This window comes from Perca fluviatilis, chromosome 14, assembly GCF_010015445.1.
Source record: "Perca fluviatilis chromosome 14, GENO_Pfluv_1.0, whole genome shotgun sequence".
NCBI classification, from domain to species: Eukaryota; Metazoa; Chordata; class Actinopteri; order Perciformes; family Percidae; genus Perca; species Perca fluviatilis.
In genome coordinates this window covers 18,377,991-18,401,985 of record NC_053125.1, presented here as the reverse complement: position 1 = coordinate 18,401,985, position 23,995 = coordinate 18,377,991, and the positions used below count along the sequence as shown (strand labels likewise).

At 40.6% G+C, this 23,995-nt stretch overlaps 1 protein-coding gene across 2 annotated transcripts in view; it reads right to left on the bottom strand.

Moving 5' to 3' along the window:
• svep1 (sushi, von Willebrand factor type A, EGF and pentraxin domain containing 1) overlaps positions 1-23,995 on the bottom strand; it is a 118,237-nt gene that overhangs the window by 23,714 nt on the left and 70,528 nt on the right. For both annotated transcript variants that reach the window (XM_039822748.1, XM_039822749.1), the window contains 27 exons: positions 21,522-21,716; positions 18,719-18,837; positions 18,056-18,185; positions 16,256-16,363; positions 13,240-13,371; positions 12,504-12,695; positions 12,301-12,422; positions 12,106-12,211; positions 11,792-11,995; positions 11,373-11,606; positions 10,663-10,824; positions 10,269-10,430; positions 9,712-9,873; positions 8,841-8,929; positions 7,878-7,974; positions 7,498-7,611; positions 7,126-7,239; positions 6,619-6,820; positions 6,025-6,182; positions 5,170-5,368; positions 4,370-4,545; positions 4,016-4,140; positions 3,696-3,825; positions 3,372-3,542; positions 2,864-3,037; positions 2,598-2,717; positions 2,304-2,480 (listed from right to left, as the gene is read on the bottom strand). In XM_039822748.1, the coding sequence (XP_039678682.1) occupies positions 2,304-2,480; positions 2,598-2,717; positions 2,864-3,037; positions 3,372-3,542; positions 3,696-3,825; positions 4,016-4,140; positions 4,370-4,545; positions 5,170-5,368; positions 6,025-6,182; positions 6,619-6,820; positions 7,126-7,239; positions 7,498-7,611; positions 7,878-7,974; positions 8,841-8,929; positions 9,712-9,873; positions 10,269-10,430; positions 10,663-10,824; positions 11,373-11,606; positions 11,792-11,995; positions 12,106-12,211; positions 12,301-12,422; positions 12,504-12,695; positions 13,240-13,371; positions 16,256-16,363; positions 18,056-18,185; positions 18,719-18,837; positions 21,522-21,716 (4,074 nt within the window). The remainder of the gene's footprint in view (positions 1-2,303; positions 2,481-2,597; positions 2,718-2,863; positions 3,038-3,371; positions 3,543-3,695; positions 3,826-4,015; positions 4,141-4,369; positions 4,546-5,169; positions 5,369-6,024; positions 6,183-6,618; positions 6,821-7,125; positions 7,240-7,497; positions 7,612-7,877; positions 7,975-8,840; positions 8,930-9,711; positions 9,874-10,268; positions 10,431-10,662; positions 10,825-11,372; positions 11,607-11,791; positions 11,996-12,105; positions 12,212-12,300; positions 12,423-12,503; positions 12,696-13,239; positions 13,372-16,255; positions 16,364-18,055; positions 18,186-18,718; positions 18,838-21,521; positions 21,717-23,995) is intronic.

The following is a 23,995-nucleotide window of genomic DNA, read 5'->3' as shown; positions in this document are numbered from 1 at the left end:
TCTAATCTTGCCCTATTTACATTATTGTTCTGTGGTATGGGGTAGTACTTATAAAAGCACATTAAAACCAATAGTAATGGTGCAAAAAAGAGCTATCCGACTAATTCATAAAGTTCGGTTTTTGGACCACACAAACTCATTATTTTTAAAATCTAAGATCATGAAGTTTTATGACATTGTTGAGTTCCAATCGATACAGATGCTATATAAAGCAAGGCACAAATTGTTACCAAGCCAAATACAAGGAAGGTTCCAAGAACGTACTGGTGGTTATGAATTACGTGATGATTTAAACTTTAGGACGCAGAAACATAGTACAACTTTGAAAAGTTTTAGCCTTACAGTTAATGGGTTGCATTTGTGGAATAAGTTGGAGATGGAGATGAAACAATGTCCAAATATCAACCTTTTTAAATATAGACACAAACAAAAGATTTTCGACAAGTATAAAGAAGAAGAAATGATTAGCCATTAGGAGTATTTCTACCATTGGAAGTGTATATAATCCATTTTTGTTCTGTTTTGTATTTGTTTTGATTGTTATATTGTTTGTTTGATATTGTTTCGTTGTGTTGTTTTGCAATATGTTTTTTTGTACTATTGTGAAATGAGAAATTTTATTGTATTATTTTATGGGGGGGCGCTTATAAGCTCTTTTGCTTCTGCCCACTCCCTTTGAGCAGAATGATAACTGCTCAAATAAACAAATAAACTAAACTAAACTAAAACTAACTAAACTAAACTTTTATGTTAAGGTGACCAAGGGCTTTAGGTCTCAAGTCATGACATCATCGGGGTTATTTTCTCAGACTTGAGAAAGCTCCCACAAGACATTATACAACTGTTTTCCCAATTTGAATAACACTCTTCGCACCAGTGGCTCTAGCAGCCATACACCCATCACCTCATACTGAATTTGTGTGTACATGCAAAAAACCTCAGTGCTGTCGCCACATGTTGAACCATTAGTGAACTTTCTAATGCAACAACATAATTTAACTACTGTTATTGCTGCATATAACACAAAGAAAAACAGTCAAAATTCAATTCAAATGTTTTGATTTTGGCAGAGAACATCACACAGCTGCTTTATATATTTGAGTTGACATACAGTTTCACTTTAAAATGTAATAACTTCACTTTCAGTAGGACGATCAATTGCCAGTATGGGCTGAATGTGACAGATTGACACAGTCTGCAGGCGCTGAGTAAGTCAGTTCCTCTTTCTCTATGAGGAAGAATGTGGCTTAGAGCCAAAATGGAGGTGCTGCGGTGGATTGGCCTTTCAGCCCGTGGCAGACAAAAAGACAGCTGCATTCAGTATATAATCACCTTCACAACACATTGCATAATGTGTTTTTGAAAAGTGTACATGCGTGTCTTTGAGTCTGTATGATTTGCTTTTCTGTGTGTATGCATAAACAAGATCTCTGGGTGTGTTTCCTGGAGTGTATTAGTACTTCTGCTATCTGCATAATAATAACAGCAATAACAGCATTTACTTTCATTTTTGTGTTACTCAGATCCAGTTGGCTCTAATAGCTGGATGATTTGATAAGGAAACTGCTTTATCATGAAGAATAAAGAGCGGTTTAATGGCCGTAATAGTAATGAGTCCCTTTCTATTGAGCTGTTCCAAATGTGTTTAAATGGGAATGTACATTTATGTCTTAGGTATACAAGTATATCTATGTTATCAACCTATGATGTTCATGTTACGTTACAGCCATTATGAAACTGTCTCTATTTACTGAGAATGCAGAATGAAACCTGGCAGTGAAATACTTACACATCTCACACATGATACTGGAGGAAATGTATATCAAGTACTGTATCTCACTCCAACACATATAAAGGAGATGGTAATATTCTATAGTTGCCTATTGTCATCAAATCGTAATAAAAAGACTGACACCCCTGCCCTGTCTATGGTTTACAACTTTAAACATATTCATCTACATCTTATAAAAAGGCTCAGTATTTTCCCAAAACTGGTGGGCACTGTAGTTTTTTAGTAAACGTTACTCAAACAGGAGTAAATTGTGTATTTGTTAGGGACTATTTTCAGCCACAGATTAATACACGCATTGAGTATGTGAGTATTTACAGCAGCTGGACGATGCATGCAACCTAAATATAGAGATAGAAGATATATTTATTACTTTCAGTAATTTAACGGAGATAAAAAGAAATCTGACATTTTTCTGACCACATAATATGAATCACTTGAAAAGCCTGAAGGATTTAATATATAGTACAGATGCTGCACAGTGTTGGCATGACATGACCACTCAACCCCTTACCTCTGCAGTATGGGACTGGGTCGTCCCAGCTTCCTGTCTCCAGGCAGTGGAGGCGAGACGAGCCGATCAGCTCATAGCCGTTCTCGCAGCCAAAAACAACCTCACCGCCCATCAGAAAGTTGCTGCCCTCTCTGTGACCAAATTCTGGAGACCCAGGGTTCTTACACTTCACTGGCTCTGATAGGAAGACAAACACACACACATAACAAATGGGATTATATATGGATAGATACAATGGTTCCCTTTAATAGCACTTTCTCCAACATGGATGCCTGTGGACCTGCGTCTTATTACCTGTGCAGTTTTTTCCGTTGCCACTGTACGGCTGGATACAGGTGCAGGTGTAGGAGCCGTCTGTGTTTTGACAACTAGCGTGGTCATCACAGTCAGATCCAAGAGCACACTCATCCACATCTGAACACACACACACACACACACACACAGCAGAAGAACGCACACAAATACGTAACACAAATATTTGTGCCTTGTCAATTTTCCAAACAGGATTTACTTTCCCATGTATCACTGACTAAAAAATACAATGTTGTCTAATGAAGTACCGAGACAGGCTGGTGGATTTCCTCCCCACTTGCCACTGTTGGTGCAGTGCACCTTGGTGTCTCCCAGCAGGTAAAAGCCAGCGTTACACTGATAGACCACAGAGCTGCCGGCATGGAAGTCTGTCCCCTGAAACAAGCCGTTCTCCAGAGCACGAGGAGGGCCACAGGACACTCCTGCAACACACAAAAAGTAATATTATCAAGGACCTCACCCCTACAGGCTGTCTACCTAATAGATGTATTCTTCTTATTTTGTTATGTCAAACAACAGTACCATTTATCCATCTCCTGAAAAAGGAATGCAGTAAAATGTTTTAATTGTTTATCAGAGATTTCCATGTTTAGGATCTTTCAAAGTACTTAATTCTTTAAGGATTTTTATAACCCCAGAAATGAAGTCAGTGGACTGAAAAACACATCCAATCAGCCAAGACAGATGAAAGAGCACATGGTAGGATATGACTCATTTACATTTCAAATCAGAGAGCAGTTAGTGTATTTGCCTTACGTTCACAGCTGGGCAGAGGATGGCTCCACTCTCCTTTATTTTGGCACTGTAGCACCGGCTCCCCCAGCAGGTAGAAGCCGGGATCACAGGACAGCTGGACCTGGGCCCCGGGGCTCACCTCCACAGTGGAGGCGTGCAGGTGGGGCACTGCGTTCTCCAGCTTGGGGCAATCTGTAGAGACCAGGGAGGGTTTTCAGTTTTGGAGACAGAGCTGTTAGGCTAACTGAAAAAAACATACTCCAAAACACTGTGCTGATCCATTTTAGAAATGTATTTGAACTTCATCATTCAAGTTAGTGTATGTTTTTGTGAAGCGTCTCTTACCAGCACAGAAAACGCTGCTGTGGTTTACTTTGACTCGGCCCACCACCCCGCTGAGGAAGTCTGGCCAGGCGAGCACATTCCCTCTGTGGGTGACATGGGAAGATGGACAGCTGCTGGCCAGGACCTTGATCTACAGTATAGAGGAGAGCAAGATCAGTTGGTACAACATAAAAAAAAAATCATATTCACATTCACATAAATATTCCTGTTTCTTGACTGTGATACATGTTAAATTACCTGGTTTCCTATACATGGGTTCCATTTGCCTAAGCATTCCTAAAGAGTATATTTAAAACAGAAACACCAATTACTAAATGTACCTGTTGAGGTGTGAGAACACGATCCCAGATGTTGAGTTGGCTGATGGAGCCGACAAAGGATTCAACAGGGTTGAAGCCCTCGCCCCTCTGATCCTGGTCCTGACCTAATACCAGCGCCCCACCGCCTAAAGAACACATGTTAAAGGTCAGAGGTTAACGGCAACTTACTGAGAAACTATTCCTCGTCTACTGGGTTACTGTGTTTATATAAAAAACAAATACAAGAAACGTATACAATGTAAATTTGAAACAAAGACATCCAGCATTGTTGTACTAAAGCAATTACGCTCATTATAACTACTTATAAATCATTGTTATGGCAGAAAGGTGACCAGGTCGAGGATAGCACTACACCTGGGATAGTGGTGCCGACCGACAGGCCTTTGCCTCCGTCTGAGGGCTTCCCATTGATGTAGATTCTCCAGTCACCATCCCAGCTCCTCCAGGACACCCCAATGTGGTACCATTGACCTGTGTTCACTGCAGGACAGTCAGTGATCCGCTCCTTACCATTCACATACAGCACCCACCTGTAGGGATGAAGGAAAAACAGTCAAAGAGGATTTAATACAAAAGAAAGAAAGCATTAGGAGAGGTGTAGCTTTGCCAGACCTTCCTCCACAGCACTGCGGAGGAGGCTCTGGGTAGTCCACACAGCATTCTGGGATGGGAGAAAAACATGCTCTGGTTTATTGGCATTTCTTTAAACCAATCACAATTGTCATGGACATGCGCTAAGCAACGGACAGAGCTACCATGATGCTGCAAAATAGCCTCTGGAAGGAACTTGTTTTGGTGGAACGTGTGTACGTTCAAAGGTTGTTTTAGTCGTGCAACAGAAAACTCAGATTGGACAGATAGTCTAGCTAGCTGTCTTGATTTACCCTGAAGAGATCTGAGGAGCAGTTAACCATAGTCCTAATAAATCCACCGGGCTTTAAAATTACAACACAAAGAAAGGGTAAGGTAACGGACATCCGGCCAAAAAGAGTGTCATCCGGCAGTATATACTACGAGAGGTGACTCTCTCTCTCTGAGGAATGCAGGATAAAACTGGAAACAGGAGAATTATTGCATACACTGCTAAATGTGTACTGTATGATATAAAACTGTGTACATGCATTTATATTCTCTTAACTTAGTATATCACTGACCCATTGTAGTCTATGAGAAGGAAAGCGTTGTCGCTGCCCTCCACAGCGTAGGAGACAGGTGTGCCATAATTGGTGGTGTCCAATGACCTCATCCAAAAGGTACAGGTGATCTCTGTCAGCGCCGGCATCACTCCATCCATCATTACGTAACCATGGATACCAGACACCTCAAAGTCCAGGTTGAAGGCAGGGGACATCTCTGATAGGACAGAAAAACATTTACATGTATAGGCAAGGCAAGGCAAGGCAGCTTTATTTGTATAGCACATTTCAGCAACAGGGCAATTCAAAGTGCTTTACATAAACATTAAAGAGCAGTTAGAAAATGATTAAAAACTAATTAAAAACATTAAAAGACAAGAATAAAATTGATAGTGCAGTATAAGAATTTAAAGAACTGAGAGATAAAATACGCAAATAAAAGTTACAGTGCAGTATAAGAAATTAAACATTAAAGAGCAGTTATTGAGTGTCATACAGTGTCATCAATGCAACTTCAGTTTAACAAATGAACAGTTATTTAAAGAAAGGCAACATCAAAAAGATAGGTCTTTAGCTTTGATTTAAAAGAACTGAGAGTTGCTGCGGACCTGCAGTTTTCTGGGAGTTTGTTCCACATATGTGGAGCATAAAAACTGAACGGTCATACGTTCATACGTATGAACGTATCCTTGTATAGAGTGAATAAAACAATTTGTTGGATTAATTAAAAAATTGCTGTTGTTACCACCTAGCCTTTTCTACATGACTGCTCTGGTCGTCCTTTAATCAATAATAATTCAAGGTAAAAAATGGAAAATATCTCTTTTCCTCCTCTAGAGTTGCCATGGTGATGTGTCATCTGTCCTATAGTACCTGTCTCACACCTGGTTCCGTTGAACCCAGGGAGGCAGCGGCAGGTGTAGGACCCCAGACCATCCATGCAGCTGGCCCCGTTCACACAGGGGTTAGGATCGCACTCGTCCACGTCCACCTCACACAGGCGGCCACGGTAACCCTCCACACACTGACACCTGAGAGAGGGAAGGAAGACACGGTATAATACCACTTACAGAGACACACTACAACATAGGTTCATCATGAAGCATGGAGAACATGAGGCCTTTGGCCAATCAACAGGTCAGTGGAAGGGAAAAAATTTTTTTTTTTTTTTTTTTGTTAAAAAAGAGGGGGGGGGGGGGAGGGGAAAGGGGGGGGGGGGGGAAAATTTTTTTTTTTTTTTTTTTACCTTTTCTTAATTTTCTTCAAAATGATGTATGAATGTATGTATGAAAGCACATAAATCAGGACACGTGTATACAAAATCTGTGTTACTCTTTTAAATAAATAATTTTAAGCTGTATATTAAAATCCTTGTTTAGAAGACATTACATCATAACAAATGTAAAGAGGACTAATATAGCGTTACAAATGCAAAGAGCTGCTTCATCCCATCAGAATCATTATTACCTGAAATTGTTAACATCATCCAGACACAAGGCCCCATTCAGACAGGGGGCGCTGTAACATTCATCGACGTTGACCTCACAGCGATCCCCTGAGAAGCCAACGGCACAATTACAAGTGTAGCTGCCAGTCAGGTCATCACACACACCTCCGTTCAGACAGGGGTTGGAGAGGCACTCGTTGATTTCCAGCTCACAACGAGATCCTGCAGAAGTGTGAAAAGAAAAAAAGGAAAACAGCTGCATTTTCAAAGCACTAACTTTAGTATTTAGCCTTTTTCCACACCAAGGTCAGACTTTTTGTATAAGGTATGATTATATGTGTATACACTATATACAATGTATGCAGTAATAGTAGATATTGTACTGACAGAATAAAGTTCAACAAAGTCTGCAGGTGTCAATAATAATAATAACGATCTGTAATGTAACAAGTTTAATGGTCTAATGAGGAAATCAACTGTCTAACTGATGTCTAGAATAAAAATCTAACCCAGTACTGTTATCTAACCTGTGAAGCCGCTGGCACAACTGCAGGTGAACTTGTTGACCTCGTCCACACACACACCTTCATTCAGACAGGGAGAGGAGATACACTCGTTCACCTCCGCCTCACACAGAGAGCCTGAGACAGACGAGGGAAAAGTAGCGAAACACAGATAGAGGCCTATGTCTGGTTTAGGAGTTGTTCAAGTAATCAATGTTTTTGACAGCTACTTAAAATGTGTAATCAATGGCCCGTAAGTCAAATCCATAAACCTTTAAAGACCTTGAAATAATCAATAAAGTTGACATTCCATTTACCAGTTGAGTACACCAGTTATTTTTTTTAACTTTTTGCTCTTTCCGTGAATCACTTTATTATTTCCTCATGGTCCCTTACCTAAAAAGCCAGGCTTGCACTGACACTGGAAGTCTCCCATACCGTCTTTACAAAGGCCTCCATTCTGACATGGAGCAGAGTCACACTCATCTATATCAATCTCACACTTGGCACCTAGGAGAGAAATATCAGAGGCTGTATCAAACACTTACCATAACAGAGTCAAATACAACACAACTGTGCTTGAGGTGAATGTCAGTTGCTATAAAAGTCAACACTCAAGCAAGAGTAAAAGCTGGGTATTGTCCACAGAGCAATGATAGGAAATACAACAACACTACTAATGATGATCTTATTCCTACTGCGTAAAACTCCCTGTCCTTATTAAAGTTGTTAATACATAAACACCACACTAGATGAATCTCAGACTGGTGGTTTACCTGTGAACCCAGGCATGCAGGTGCAAACGTATCCCGCCCCGACCTCCTCACATGTCCCCTTATTCTGACAGGGATTCAGGAAACACTCGTGGAAAACCTGCAGGAACAGCCAATCAGTTCAATGTGTCACCCAAACAGTAAAAGCCTTACTGAAAACACAGCTGCAAACTTTGTCCAGTAAATCCTTCAGTTCATGTTCTGCTCATCATGTCACATTTCTGTCCAATACGTTTTTTTCCTTCAATGATGTTGTCATTATTGGTTTCATTATGTATGTATGTATGTATGTATGTATGTATGTATGTATGTATGTATTCATTAGGAATGCTGACAATTTGAGTTTTAAAAGCGGTTATAGTCAGACAGATGACACGAATCCATCCTCATGTATAAATATAAGTTGATATAGATTATCTATATGAGTTCAGTTCATTAATTACCTTGCAGAACACAGCTTTGCTGGTCCACCGCTGCCTCGATCAGTAAGTTTCTTTGTGTGACTTTGGTTGTTTTAAAAGGGTTAGGAACTAACAAAACTAATAAACTAACCGATCGAGGCAGTGGTAGACCAGCAACTCCCATGTTCTGCGAGGTAAAATTACTGTTTTTGTCAAAGAAGTCTGGTGGCTTTGAAGAGAGGGATACAACAGCTTTAGTTCCTGTTGTAAAGGCGCTGTTTGACAGCAAGCTAAAGCAGTGAAAATATTTTAAATATAGCGTACACTTTTAACATAATCTTTTTTTTAGGTAGGCCTTTTTAGGTGGCTAAAATGCGTTTTGCTGTGTGGCCCCGTCCACAGCAGTACATTGCTTAGCTTACGTATCGTGACTCCTACCTGCTTCTTCAAACTGGGCGGCGTACTGGCCACCATCTACTGTAGGTTATAACCCTGACTACCTCATCCAACCCCACTTCAAAAGATCCAAACTATCCCTTCAATTTTGAGACAGGAAAAGACTAACCTGACTGCTTGCTTGGTAGTCTTCAATGACCTCCACCTCTGGAGCCGCAGTTACACTCTCCTCTTTGGGAAGAAAACTGGAGCCAAAACCTGACAATGACACCCAGAGAAAATACACGCAACGTAAGCACAGACAAGTCGGAAAAACACATCAAGGATCTTTCCACTTGCTAGCAGACTTGTGATCTGTGTGAACAAAAGCCTGTATTCTTATTGAAAACTGGCAGCATGTCCTAACCACTGTTCATTCCCACACTTCAGACATGCAATGTTATTCATTTCCATTATGCAGCGGAGCAATAAAGTCATATTATTTACATTTCCCCCCTGATCCTGTGCAGTAATTTCTTTTCCAATTGGTTTGAGCTGCCACAACACCGATCAGACACCACACAACTTGAGCGATGGCAGCAAGTTTTGAAACAGTTGAAAAGCTGTCACACAGAGCAGCCGACACTGAACAGTTTCCTATCTTTTGCTCTATGCTGACTTTACTTGGCAAGTCTCAACACACGTATGCTGTTAAAATAGAAGTCTGCTGGCCTAATTTAAACTGGAGCTAGGGGTGGAACAAACTATGACAGTATAGTTTATTTTTAATTGACATTTTAGTTTTCAGTTTTTAAACAGAAGGTAAGAAATCATCTGCATTTTGTTGTTGTTTTTTGTCTGAAGATACTACAGGACAGAACACTTAGATATTTGTAAGAACAACAGTTGGGATCAGAGATGTCATGCTGAAACCAATTTGAATATAAAACCAAAAGAATATAAAACCAAAGATCTTCTAGATTCACCAAAACAAAAATGGAGAGCTTGTGTGTGTATTTGTGTGACTTGAAAAGGATTTGGGTTTTTTTCTGATCACTTACTGGAGCAGTGCTGTATGGTGGTTGCCCCAGTAATGGTTGTGGTTCCATAAAAGGGACATGAGAGGCAGTAGGAGCGGCCATGTTCAGGCTGGTAGTAATCTCTGGGACAAGGGTAACAGGGAACTAGACCGGTACGGGAGAAATGTCCTGCCAAACACGGGACTGCAGGAGTGGAGACCAGAGAAAATCAGAGGAGAAGAGCATCAGAAAGAGAAAACAGAAAAGGAAGAATATAATGGAGCAGAATCACCCAAAAAGTGACATTTGTAATTTAACTGGGAAACTCAGGTAGCAAAGATTTTCACAGTTTCCAGATTTATCATCCAACTTTAAAGGGTAATTATATGAAACTTCTTCGAATTTGCCTTTCTGAAATAATTGCACATAAATGGCAAATACTAACAGACACATTTTTGCTCACAGGCTGGAATTACATTTGTTTTTGTTACCTAGCAGCATTTAGAATAACTTAAGAATGATGAAGGCTTTTCAAAGTTAAAATAGACAAGTTGATAGGACATTAAGGGAGTGTACTCCACACTGTCAGACTGTATCACCTCCACACTCTGTCTCATCCACCGCTCCTCTGGTGACAGTCGAGGTCTCATCAGGACAGACGAGACACTCCCTGGCGCCAAAACCAGGCTGGAAGTGACCCAGCGGGCATGACTCGCAGATCTCCAACCCATTCAGAGAGTTACTACCAGGCTTACACTGCCCTGCAAAGATATGCAATCACCACATTATGAGCAACATTCAGACAAAGAAAGAACATCAAAACAACATCAGTTTTACAATCAACAAACATTGCCTAAGACACTAAGAATAGATCAATAAGAGTCACTTATTACACATATTTATGTACAAAATGTACCAGATATTATCAAAGTTATTTGCAAATGCAGTTTTCCTTCAGTAAGGCTGAGGTCTGACTGTGTGAACGCATTTTACCTTTGCACTCGGCGATGCTGCGGGAGTGCAAGTAGGCCGTGGAGGTTCCCTCAGGGCAGGACTTACACTCCAGCTGACCCTCCTGGTCCTGGTAGGACCCCAGCCAGCAGCTCTCACATTCGTTGTATTCCAGAGAGAAATATGTTCCCACCGGGCATTGGACTGCAACAGCACACACAATTAGTGCATTGCATAAAACAGTACATACAACTTTTATAGTAGCATTAGAGTTTCTTAAAATCCCATAATTTTACATGTATTTTATATGGTTATAACGGTAAGAAAACCCTATTCCACAAATCAATTCAATTCAATTTTATTTATAGTATCAAATCATAACAAGAGTTATCTCAAGACACTTTACAGATAGAGTAGGTCTAGACCACACTCTATAATATACAAAGACCCAACAATTCCAGTAATTCCCCCAAGAGCAAGCATTTAGTGCAACAGTGGCGAGGATAAACTCCCTTTTAGGAAGAAACCTCGGTGGTGAGAAAAACTTCCTTTTTAGGGAGAAACCTCTGACAGACCCAGGCTCTTGTTAGGCGGTGTCTGACGGTGCCGGTGGGGGGTGTGATGAACAGTGGCAATAATAGTCACAATAAAGATAATGGAACAGTGACTAGAAATAGTAGTAGTAATCAAATCAAAAGCTGGTTAGATGGTGTTAGGTGGATGTAGCCTCCATTCACTCCCCTTCCACTCACCGCACATCCTGCCTTTGAGCATTGAGCCTGGCCTGCAGAACAGAGAGGGCTTTTTGCTTTCCAGAGATTTGGGATCAGCTACAATCATCTCTGAGGATACGTGGAAACTGGACAGCGGCTGCTTGGCCAGCGTTCGCTTCAGACGATTGGTCAGTTGCTCCAGGGTCCGCAGGAGTCTCTTCTGATTGGCCACCTCTATTGAGTCGTTCCTTGACAGGGGCAGAGGGATGCTTGCTGGGAAAATGGACAAAGTTTAAAGGACTGATAACTAACAACTGATGGTATTAAAAATATAAAAAAACACAGATATAAAATGATATAAAACACATCATATGGTTATTATGCAGACAATGACATATACATATATTCCCAGTACAGCAAAGGTCAATAAACACGCAGCAAAATCATGTTTAATATACCTGTAATGTTGAAAAAGATCTGGATCTTTTGGTCTCTGGTGGGTCCTGTGATTTTGCGGTGCCTCTTGGTGCGATGGTGGGGTTGCACGCTGCTGTCTTGCTGCTGCCTGGCAAGCTGTCGGGTGCCTGTGGCAAAGCCTGACTCAAAGTAGGCGTAGTCCTGAGTGCCCTGAGGACCCCAGCTGTTGCTCCAACCCCCTGGTGCTGATAGATATTAAGACAGTAAGAGGTAAGAATAATGAGTTAATAAGATGCTTTCACTAAAATACAGGTGGGATGGTTAGAGAGAGTGTATTTTGTGCACATAATCCTACCAATAGAAAACCCGTTCTCGTAGTCGTAGTTGTACTCTAGACAGTGACCCTGTGACATCACCTCCAGCTTGCAGGTGACATCACCACTGCTACAAATGTTGGGGAGCTGTGGAGAAAAAAAGCATCATGTGTTTGCGTTGATTTACAGCAAATCAGTGGTTGTATGTGTGTGTATATGTGTGTATATATCCCCACCATGCCTCCCAGTTTGGTGTTGAACTCCCCAGTGAATGACTTGACCAGGTCCACATCATCACAGCGAGATGCTTTAAACAGCATCTCAAAGGGTTTGACCCCATTGTTTGCTATACGGTTCACTGGGAAAGAGAAGTGAAGTGAAGACAGTAGGTAACAAAATCTTGTAAAAGGAAGTAACAGAATACCGGCGCTTCGCTTACCTGAGCAGTCAGGTCTGTTTGGAGAGTAGGGTGGCTCCCACACACCATTGTAGGCGCAGAAGTAGCTGTGCACTGCATCCTGAGTGAAGCTGTAGCCATCTTTACAATGAAGGGTACAATTAACACCCTCCTCCTCTTCAGAGCAGATGAACTCTCCATTCACTGGGACATACGGACGGTCACAGGTCGTCCCTGGGCAGACACATAGTATATAATATTTCCATGGTTTGGTCATGTTGGAGCACAATATTTAATAATACCACCATAAACACACCTTACGATTCCACACTGAAAGTCTAATATACAAATACTGACCTTTTCATACTGGCCCCTTACATACAGTACATATTTAGGGACTGTCATAATTTTACATTGTCTTTCATAACTAAGTATAATTTCATTACATGCACTACTGTTTAGTCTCAGATTTTGATTATGTTGTCTTATATTTCTTTGTTTACAATAGTTTTATCATCAAGGAACTACATTTTCTTCTTCTTCACAGATGCTTGAAAAAAACCTGATGCTGTTTGACCAATGAAAAAAACAACAACAGAATATACTGCAGAAAAACACAGTAAATGTGGGATATACATACTTTAAACATACTGAATAAAAATTATGGATAAGGTCAAAGAAGGAAAATATTTACACAAATAACACACGAAACTGTACATTTAGCCAACATTACTCAATAAAAGCTATTCAAAAGAGATATTGTCTGTCAGTTTTGTACCTTGCACAGTGATGGTGAGGTTGCAGGTGCGGCTGTTTCCTGCTGCATCAGTAGCTGTGTACTGGACCAGAGTGTCTCCTACTGGGAACACGGAGCCTGGAGTATGGCTACTGGTCACTGTGAGGCGACCACCTGAGAGACACACACATTATAAAAGTGTTGATTACAGACATACAGTACATTTTACAAAAGCGTTGTGACTGTAAAACAACATCATCATCAAAACATTACACAAACATACTTTCAGTTAATTATGAAAAGAAGAAAAAGTTAAGTTAATATACTGTATATATTCTTTCTTTTCTAGTGACACATCAGCATTAGTGCTGAAGTGTTACTAAAAGTGTTACTCCACTTATCCTGCAGAGGGCAATCCTGATCGTACTCCATTTTCCAGGACTAAATGAGTCACTCTTAGTAAACCATAGAAGTTATGTTAAACAATGATATGTTGACATGGGAATGGTTTGTCTGGGCATCACATGGCAGCAAAAAAATCCAGCTCTTGGGATAGGAGATGGAAAATTGCTACAGTCTGGTTGGCTTAAAAACAACTAAATGTGAAGAGAGTGAAGGATAGAGCCTTGGGAGAAGCAGCGGTGATGAGAGAAGTGTATGATTGTGTGTGTTTGCATGTGTTAAATGCTGTGGGTCTGTAGGCTGACACACAGGATGTAAACAAAAACAAAAAAACTCTCCAAGCATATGCGCTGCAAGTGTGAGAGACACAGACAAAAAGAGAAGATGGGAAAACTGAGTGATTGACCTTTTGTTTCACTCCAACTCCATTAAGGGTAGCAAAGTCGTTTAAACAGGGCTGACACACGTCTGGCCTGCTGGAGTCTGGTGTCTCCCCTTGTATATAGCCTGTGTGTGTGTGTGTGTGTGTGTGTGTGTGTGTGTGTGTGTGTGTGTGTGTGTGTGTGTGTGTGTGTGTGTGTGTGTGTGTGTGTGTGTGTGTGTGTGTGTGTGTGTGTGTGTCTGTACGTGTCTACCGAGTCACAACTATATATAGCGCTGGCATCAGGGTGTGGGCCTGGAAAAACAAAACACTGACGTCGAAGCAGTGCTGGGCTGACGTCGTGTGGCCCAAAGCAGCCGCAGCAGCCTGTTATTACAGTGTGTGTGTGTGTGTGTGTGTGTGTGTGTGTGTGTGTGTGTGTGTGTGTGTGTGTGTGTGCGAGACAAGTGTGTGTGTGTTGGGGGTGCACCTCTGCAGACAGGTGGGGATTGAGCATGCTGGGTCTCGAGAGTGAGAAGTCTGAGGCCTGTGTTTGTATATACGTCCATGCCTGCTTACATTTCTGAACACACACAAAACACATATCTGAGCTGTGTTAGGGTTATTCGTGTGTGTGTGTGTGTGTGTGTGTGTTTGGGAGGGGGTCTGGAACCCTGGAGAAGTCTGGTTTGTTGTCTGTCACCACCACAGCTACAGCACCAGGAAGTCAGCCAGCTCTATGATATTTACATCCATTTGGCAGCGTGGCCTTGATGCACTCCTTTATTGCGGGATCTGTCTGAATTGCTAAGCATCAATGTAGTGAGTGCAGCAAGGTGGCCTAGGCTGAAAAGAGAGACTAATGTGTTGCATATTAAACATACTTGCTCACAACAGCAAGTACAGTATGTACTTTCTGACCTCTTGAACTGCCCTTAAACAAGAAAAAGAGCACCAGTTTTGTCACTGAGCTCAAGGTGCACTGGATAAAGGTGTTTTTTATGTGGTCCAGATTTATGTTTTTGAGAAAGAGCTGCAATAAAAGAATTACTAAGAGGACATCATGTTCATTTACTGTATTAACCCTTGAACTGCTTCAAACCTTGAATAGATTCAGTAGGCAAAATGTCTCAGCAGTCAAACACTAGATAACAATAACAATTGTAATGCTACTCTATAAAGATCTCACTGCACATGTTTAATTTGCATTTGCCTTATTACAAATATAGTTATGTTATGTTATGTGAAAAGACTGAGTAGCCCAACCACTGTAAAAATGGGTAGTGGTAGGAAGCCAATTGGGGGTTTTGTCCAGGGAATATTAAGGTGGTCAGGTATTAGTGCTCTATATTTACAGACAAATGAGCAGAAGTGTAAGTGTTAAGGTACTTTACTTGTGTATTTAGATTCTTTTTTCTCCGTTTCAAAATTAGTATAGTTTTTTACTCCACTATTATATATAGATATATTTCTCCACTGTAGTAACTAGTCACTTTAATGATACTGATTTTAGATATACATACATATTACATATCACAATCTTATCAAGCAAACAGTACATTTGCTGCTTAAACTTCTGTACTTCCGTAGCCGGGTTAGCTCAGTTGGTAGAGCAGGCGCACATATAGAGGTTTACTCCTTGACGCAGCGGCCGCAGGTTCAACTTCGACCTGTGGCCCTTTGCTGCATGTCATTCCCCCTCTCTCTCCCCTTTAATGTCTTCATCTGTCCTAAAATGGGCAAAAAAAACTAAACTTCTGTACTTGCACATAATTCACTCTGATTAAGAAAGAAAAATATGATTTGACAAGTAATTCAAAAACGTTTAACTCCCAAATGAGTCAATTACTATGCATGCTCACATAATTATACAAATGACTGTGTGAGGAATGGATGGAAAGAGCGCAAATTCTCACAAAAGAGCAAAAACACCTGCTTCTCTCTGCTGCCTCTGTAACATTAATGACATTAACAGACACTGTGACAACTTCATCTGTCCACTGGTCCTATTCTCTCTCTCGATCTCTCTTTTAAACACAGACACACTAATGAGGCATTCATGCACACAATTACAATCCATCCTCTCATTGTTGGACCATATGTCCAGTGTCTCTCAACATTAATCACAGACACACACATAAAGTCCTCTCCTGATCCCCTTTTTCCAGTCACCCAACGGAAAAGATCCTGTTTAACCATCATCAGTGGAGGAAGAGGGTGGAGTACAGTGGAACAGAGGAGCAAAAGAATAAACCATCTCGGGAGCTGCTGTCTGAGAACGGCTACCAGACATACCTGAGTTGTCGGAAAACTGTGGCACCTCCCAAAAGACCGCCGTGTCCATGTCTGCGGCCTGAACTGTGGGCGGCGACCTGCACCTGTCAATCACTGGGGACTCCGTATCTAGAAAGGGATATAAGGTTGTTAATGGTGGTTGATGACCAGATGGAGAACACACAATAAAAACAGCACATTTTTGAACATTAAACATATCGATCATCATCATTTAACATTTACCAATGACAAAAAAAATCCAACTAAAAAAGCACAGTACAGTTGTAGCACACAAACACACAATTGCTCCCAAGACTGGAATAGATTACAGCTGTATTACATACAGAATACAAAGTTGGGAGTGCTGCAGAGTGCTACACTGTGATCTGACTTTTTCGTTGAAGCAATACAGAGTGTCAGAGGGCACTAGTTAAACACATGCCTCTAATAAAAAACTACAACGTTCCACCACCATAATAACATATGGAAATGTTCACGGCTACCATGCTTGAGGTTTTTCCCCCTGACTGCTGTGATTATCGAGCGGTTGACACGGGACACCCCAGTTTTTCTCTCTCTGCAGTAACACGGTTTGGCACATGCTGGGGGCAGATGGACTCCCTTACTGGTGAGTATGTCAATTAAATCACAGTTTCACAGTGAATGACAGAAAAAGATTCTGCAGCACTTAGGTAGGCGGTTGGAGAGGCTGTCCTGTAATCGAGAGCCCACTGGTTTGAGTGTCCATAACCTGAAAACGGTCCCATATTGTAAGGTTGTGAGGTTTTCATGTCTTTTTTTATTATAAGGCAGGTTAAGGTGCTATATAAATACTGTGAAAGTATCAAAGGGCTCAATCTATGGAGAAATGCACACTCCCTATATTCAGAAACTGTGCTTTTAAACGAGCCGTCAGGACTTCGGTACAGTTGTGATGTCACAGCTATACTATATATATATATAGGTGGAAAGTGCTGCTACGGTGCCATTACAGTCATTCCCCAGCTGCAATGACAGTGCAGAGACGCCAAGAGCGCAAATGCGGAAGACCCAGAAACACTGACTAATCTGCATAGTCTGGAACCTTTAAGTTGTGCAATGCAAGTATGTTTAATTATGTTAAAAGCACATTGTTGACTCTTTACCCACATTCACACTGCAGCTGTGTCTCAATACAATTTTTCTTGCCCTTACATGTGACACAGTTCTGTTATTTTCTACTCAGCATTGCAAATCGCTGTCACCTTCAGCTAATGTTTAATATACTCCTCTGAAATACATGGTTACCGTGGGTTGAAGCTAATGACTTTTAAGACTGAACACATGTTGCTAACTGTCATCTCTTTGTGAAATGTAAAATTGGGATGCCTGTGGAAATGTGTCTCCTTCAATCAGTTTTGATGTGGACTACAAGGTAGATGTTGTGGTTTTAGTGTAGTACAACATCAACAACCTACAGTACATGTGACTTGTATTTGAATGCTCAAATTCAAATTTGTCAGCACTGCCATGGACAAATAATGTTAAACCAGTAATCTGAAACATATTGTATACAAAGCAGTGTGTACTTGAGCCAGCAGAAGACAAAACAAGAGATAGAAAGCCAAAAAGCTAACGTCATTGTTATTAGGGAGATGCCTCGCCTTAGTCAGATGAGATGTCTTGATGTAGTTTTTTTTATTGTTTTTAAAGACACTATGTGTAGAACGTTAATGTGAGTATAGCATCTTTAAAGTTATTCTGATGGTACAAATTGTTGCCGTAGGCCATTTGCAGCACACATGGTTTGTGTTGATGCAGTCTCCAGAGAGATGAACTCACCGATGACAGTGACTGTGAAGGAGCAGTTGGCCTGGTTCCCCGAGCGGTCGATCCCAATGTAGGTGATGGTTTCCTTTCCAATTGGGAGCAGCTGGGGTGGAGTGTATACTGGCTTTACCTGCACCACCACCTGAGAGAGGGTGAGACGGTCAGTTTAATATAAATAACTGACTCAAAATGGGACTCGTAGACCTTCATGTATCGTTTCATTTTAAGGATATTTAGGGACACAAAGAGGAAAAAGTATCCAGTATTTCATTAGAAAAATTGCACAAATTATAGAAAAGTCAGAAAAATAGACATAACTTTGTTCAATGCAAATGTTTTTGTCCCCAAATCGCAGGTTGGGAACCATTGACATAATTCCTTGAATCACTCTGGTGAGTTAACTGGCTGAAAAAAAACAATTTTTTCAATTTTAATTCTTAAATGAATAAAAGAATAATCAATTGATTAATTAGTTAAAAGAAATTTAATCTGCAACATTTTTGATAATTGTTGGTAATTTTTAAAGCAAAAGATTCCAAACATTCTCTTGTTCCAGCTTGTGAATGGTTAGAATTTGCTAATTTCCCAACATTATTCCAACATTAAAATCTTTAATAAAAATGATTTATAGTTGCTTCCCTACTACTGTACACTTTGTTTTGAAAAGTATCCAACCTCTTCTTTCGAGTTGTCCGTGGTAGTCGGGACGTTCCAGCTAACATTGGCGGTGCCGCGCCGCTCATCTGTCTCTGCTACAATGTTCTCGGGGCACTGGATCCCTGGTGGTTCAGCATCTGAAGAGACACGGAGAAAGAACAAACTATACGTTTTAGAGGATGGTAAGAAGCAGACGAGGGACTGGACACTGCAAATGCTTTATCTGATTCCAGCAATTTAAATTGAATACAGTGAGATTCAAATAATGCAGATGTTCACCCCATCACATCCTGTATACACTGACCTCATCCTGCTCCTTGTTATGACTGAGGAAGTAGATGTGTGATGTCATCTGACCTCTTGAATCACAAGACGTCACACACTCATTATTAGTCATTACTGATCAAAGACAGAGTGCCCCGCTGTCATTGTTCCAACAAGACCAAATCCCACTGACGTTACATTTATACTGTATGTGGTTGTAAATGTCCCTTCAATCTCTTTATCCACTAGCTCAACATCAGGCCAAAATGGGCTCATGGAAAAGGAAGCTTCATCTTGGATACATTACATTTTTTGGTCTTGATAATCAGTAAAAAATAATATTCCAACTTGTTATTGGTAAATCCAACAACAAGAAGCCGCAGCTGGAGCTTAACCCTATCAGTCCAAGCAGAGTGCCAGTAAGTTGCTGTTTAAGTGATACTTGTACAACCAATTAATATATCTTGCTATAAATCAATATATTAAAAGCTCTGGTCCTAACAAACAAAATAAAGATGATTGTGTGTAACTGATCCTTGTGTGTTTTAATTGAATTCTGAGCAATGTATGCATCAACATCTGATTGTGCCCCACTCTCTTTATTGTGGCAAAAAAAGGTTACCTGTGTTAATTATTGATATGATGTTTTTATTAACTAGTCACAGTGTAAGTATTGACCATTGACCCCTATGAAGTCAGAAGGGTTTGTGACATGGTTTGACTGAGTAAAAGGAAGGTTTAAATTAAAAATAATCTCATGGCAAATGTTGATCAACTGAATGTCCTGCCAGGTACAGTAAACAGCAATGGTACAGCAGACACATTGAGATTTAGGAAATGTGGACGTGCTTGCAAGGTCCCAAACAAGCAGGAAAAGTCTGGCTGCAGAAAAAAGAATATTGAATACTCTCACTTTAACATTATAACATTATAATTGACTTGCCGTTGAGCAATGCACAGAAGCCCTTTTCAGCAGGCGACACTAGATGATGATGGGTAACCATCTCTATGTAAAGTGGTAGTGCTCTCCAACTCATCACCCACCATGACCATTATATGAATTCTTTATTTTTCTCTTTCTCATACAGCATGTTGTAACAATGTGAAGCCAGCACAGTTTAGTTCATCTCAGGTCAAGCCTGCAGTAAATGAGTAAAGCCTCCAAGAGTTGAATCTCCCATCGATCGACAGTGGTCATGCCTATTGCGTTGCGTAAGAGAGTTTTTCCCATCTGGACCTGATGACCCATCCACTTAGGCATCCATCTCTGCTAAACACTAACACACTTAGCTCCAATCGGCTCCATTCATCTTCATAACAAGGGAGGAATATTTCACTTTGGGTGTCATCAACATGAAAGTGAAAGGCGAAAGAAGCCAGAAGCTTACAAAGAGCACTTTCAACTCTGTAATAACTTTCTATTGCTTGATCTCCTCAAAATGTGCCGCATATATTGCAGCACTCAATCTTTCTTCTATCTTGTCTACATTTTCTTTTTAATATCTCCCTTTCCCTCCCCTTCCTTCAGCCCATTTGTGCCTGAGGGGATCAGAAAACTCATCTTCTCTCTACCACCCCATTATAAAACACCTTCAGATGACTCATCCTCCCCTCTCACCTCCCTGTCCGCCCTACTTCTCCATTCGTTTTCATCTATATGGCACCTCTTCCTCTCCTTAACGATAGCAGTTCTTTCATTAGCAAACTTTCACTAAGAGTAAATGAGGGGATTGAGGACATTCAGGGCTTCTCTGCACCACCTGTTTCACCTGCAAGGCATCTGGAGGGCTGCATGGAGTGAAGGGGAGAGACATGAGAGCTCGGACATGGTATGGTTTGAGTTAGTGACCCGAGGCCCCTTTCAAAACGGGGTAAGCGCCAATCTCACCATTCACAAAAATGCATTATAGGGAACGGATAATGGAAAAACTTTTCCCTCCAAGTTTCCTTTTTACATCTTCCTCCTTGAATTCTGTATCTTTCTTTTTTTCTTGTTTAACAACCCCTCTCTTTCTGCCTTGCAAATAAGTGTACATTTCCTGTAGTGTTTGTGTATAATAAACTTAGAAACTGCATAAGGAGGAAAACCGGGCTGGCAGGTACAACCAAAAAAAGGCCATAACTACTAATCATGTTTTTCTAACAGCCGGGGAATGGTCTTAGATTCGTAGTGTATTTCCAAAAATGTTAAACTACTGCTTTAAATAATGTAAACCTTACCCCAATAAAATTACCAAAGTAATTGGTGATAAAACTCTAACTACACTATACAACCTCCGCCTACCCAAGTTTTGACATTTGACCTCAACATACAGTACTTCAAATCCTTGTTAAGACCCTAGAACCAATTTGCAGCTCTTACAGCTGAGCCTGACCTCAGAGACAAAGTGAAAAGATGAATTTCCTCTTTAGGAAACTAACACACACACACACACACACACACACACACACACACACACACACACACACACACACACACACACACACACACACACACACACACACACACACACACACACACACACACACACACACACACACACACACAGTATGTTACCTGTACATATGGCTTTATGGACATTAGCTGTCCAGTTCCCAGAGCTCATGCACACTGCCTTCCTGTTTCCCTGGAGAATGTAACCTTGATGACAGGTGAGCAGGCAAGCGGAGCCCGGCGACACGGTCCTCTTCCCGCAGGCAGGGGGCGACAGCAAGATGTTCTTCAGGGTCAGAATGGGGGGACAACGCACCTCTGGGAAGAGGGTGGGAGAAACCAAGAGATGAATCTGATATCCGTATATATAGTTCATTTTGTTCCTGGAAAAATATCTGCAGTAAGAGTTGAACTGGATTCCACATCTCATGACTCATATTTTATTGTTCACTTTAAAAATAGTCAAAGAAGTTTTCAGTACTGAATTGAGCTGAAAATGGCATTTATTGTGCATTAATGAAATCAGGCTTGCTGCGGAAAAACAAATCTATTGAGTATTAGAAGATATGGCCGGTCTGAGCAGAAAAGACAGAACAAGCAAATAAACCCTTTTCCAAGATCATGAGCGTGTTATCCAAATGTGATAAAATCTTAATTTCAGCTGGCTCCACTATAAATGCCAACAATAAAGCTATTTCAGGGTCTGTCTATCAAAAACTGGCACAAAAACAACAAACATTTGGTGGGGAAGAGTGAGGGGAAGAAAGCACTAACCACAGGACTCCAACACTGGAGGCATTTTTTTTGAATTATTGGGATGCAGGCCAGTGTGGCTTTCACTTGATGATGGATAGATCTCATTCTCTCCCTGTCTAACTCCTGTTTCATTGGCTTTAGCTATAGAGGCTAAAAAGGGAACACTCACTGAGAGGGAGATTCAACATTGGAGATTTCAATCAAAAAATGTCTCTGCATCCTCTCAGGGCAGCCGAGGCGATCCCGTTTCACCACAGCGCAAACAAACACTAAAACAAACCATTCAGCTGCAACGACAGCCCACAGAGTCCTCTTAGCTGCATTAAAGAGGTAACGGCAGTCTGTGATGGTCGAACAAACAAGCTGTAACTCAGTCAGAGCACGGGGGTAAGAGATGGTAGTTATCGATAAACGGAGAGAGTTTACCGGAAGCAGACCGGTCGGAGTTTTTAAATAGAGCAGCTAGCTGGTTGGTTGGAAGTGAGTCAGTGCGGGCTGGAGCAGTGAGGCCGGAGGTTTGTGGCTAAACATTCTCACACTGTCCCTTTTTTGTGTGTTGCTGTGCCTGACCTGGGTGCTCTCTGTGGTGGGCATGAGTATGTGCAACTATTTTAACTTAACTATCAGTTCTGAAGTGTGTGGGTCATTTTGTGTGCATGTGTATATACACTATGTACTGTAGTTTTGCTATGAGAAAGCAGATGTATCTTTCTCTGGATGATGTAGTGTGGCTCTGTGCAAACACATACCATATGTTTAACCATTGTGCATGTGTGAGTGTATGTTCTCATGTGTGTTTACATATGTGTGTAAAACCACGTTTTTACATAGAAATACCCACATTATGTGTTATTTTAGAGTAATTTTGATAAATCATCTTTATGTGTTTTTTTAGCCTGACAGGAACCACTAAGCGAAAGCTAAACAGAAAACATGATCTTACAGTTAAATACAGTCAGGCTATAGTAAAGACGTACTGCTACAGAAATCTATTGTGTGGGTTTGAGTGAACGCCGGGCTGCATGATTTACCATAGAAAATAATGCAAATTGAATAACCAAATAAAGAAATCTAATTTAACTCCAGAGATGAGGGAACCACAAGACTTTGGATAAAGACGTGACAAATGAAAACAAATAAACTAGTTGAGATAGATGAATTCCCTTGGCGAGGACATAAGTAAAGTGAATTAAACTAGGACTGAACTGTGACCTAGTGTCTCCTAGGATTTTTCTATCAGGATGTTTGCCAAAATGGCCACATGCAGACTGTGTGTGTGTGTGTATTTTGTGTGTGTGTGTATATATATATATATATATATATATATACACATATATATATACACACATATATATATATATATATATATAGATATATATACACACACACATATATATATATATACACACACACACATATATATATATATATACACACACACACACACACACACACATACACACATACACAAATCGTCTATCAAAGAATTTATAAACAAAAACAAATACTGTGATTTGAAAATGATTGAGAGCACAAGACAGATTATGTCTCACTTTTTTTTACTATATAAACAAATAAGACAGCTATGCCTCAATTAATATTCAACTTTGCTTTTTTTCCTCTTCAACTTTCAGTGCAGTCATAACAGGCTGCGGTGCCTTCTCAATGTTTTCTTTAATTCTTACAATGAATTATGTGGCCTACTTTTGTTTTGGAATCTTATTTTTCCTTTAGATAATAGGTTAATGTGTTTAATAATGCATTTTGATATAGAACAACTGTGTGCCAACAACTGTGTGCCAAAGACAAATACACAAATAGAAAAAATACCGCAGATGGAG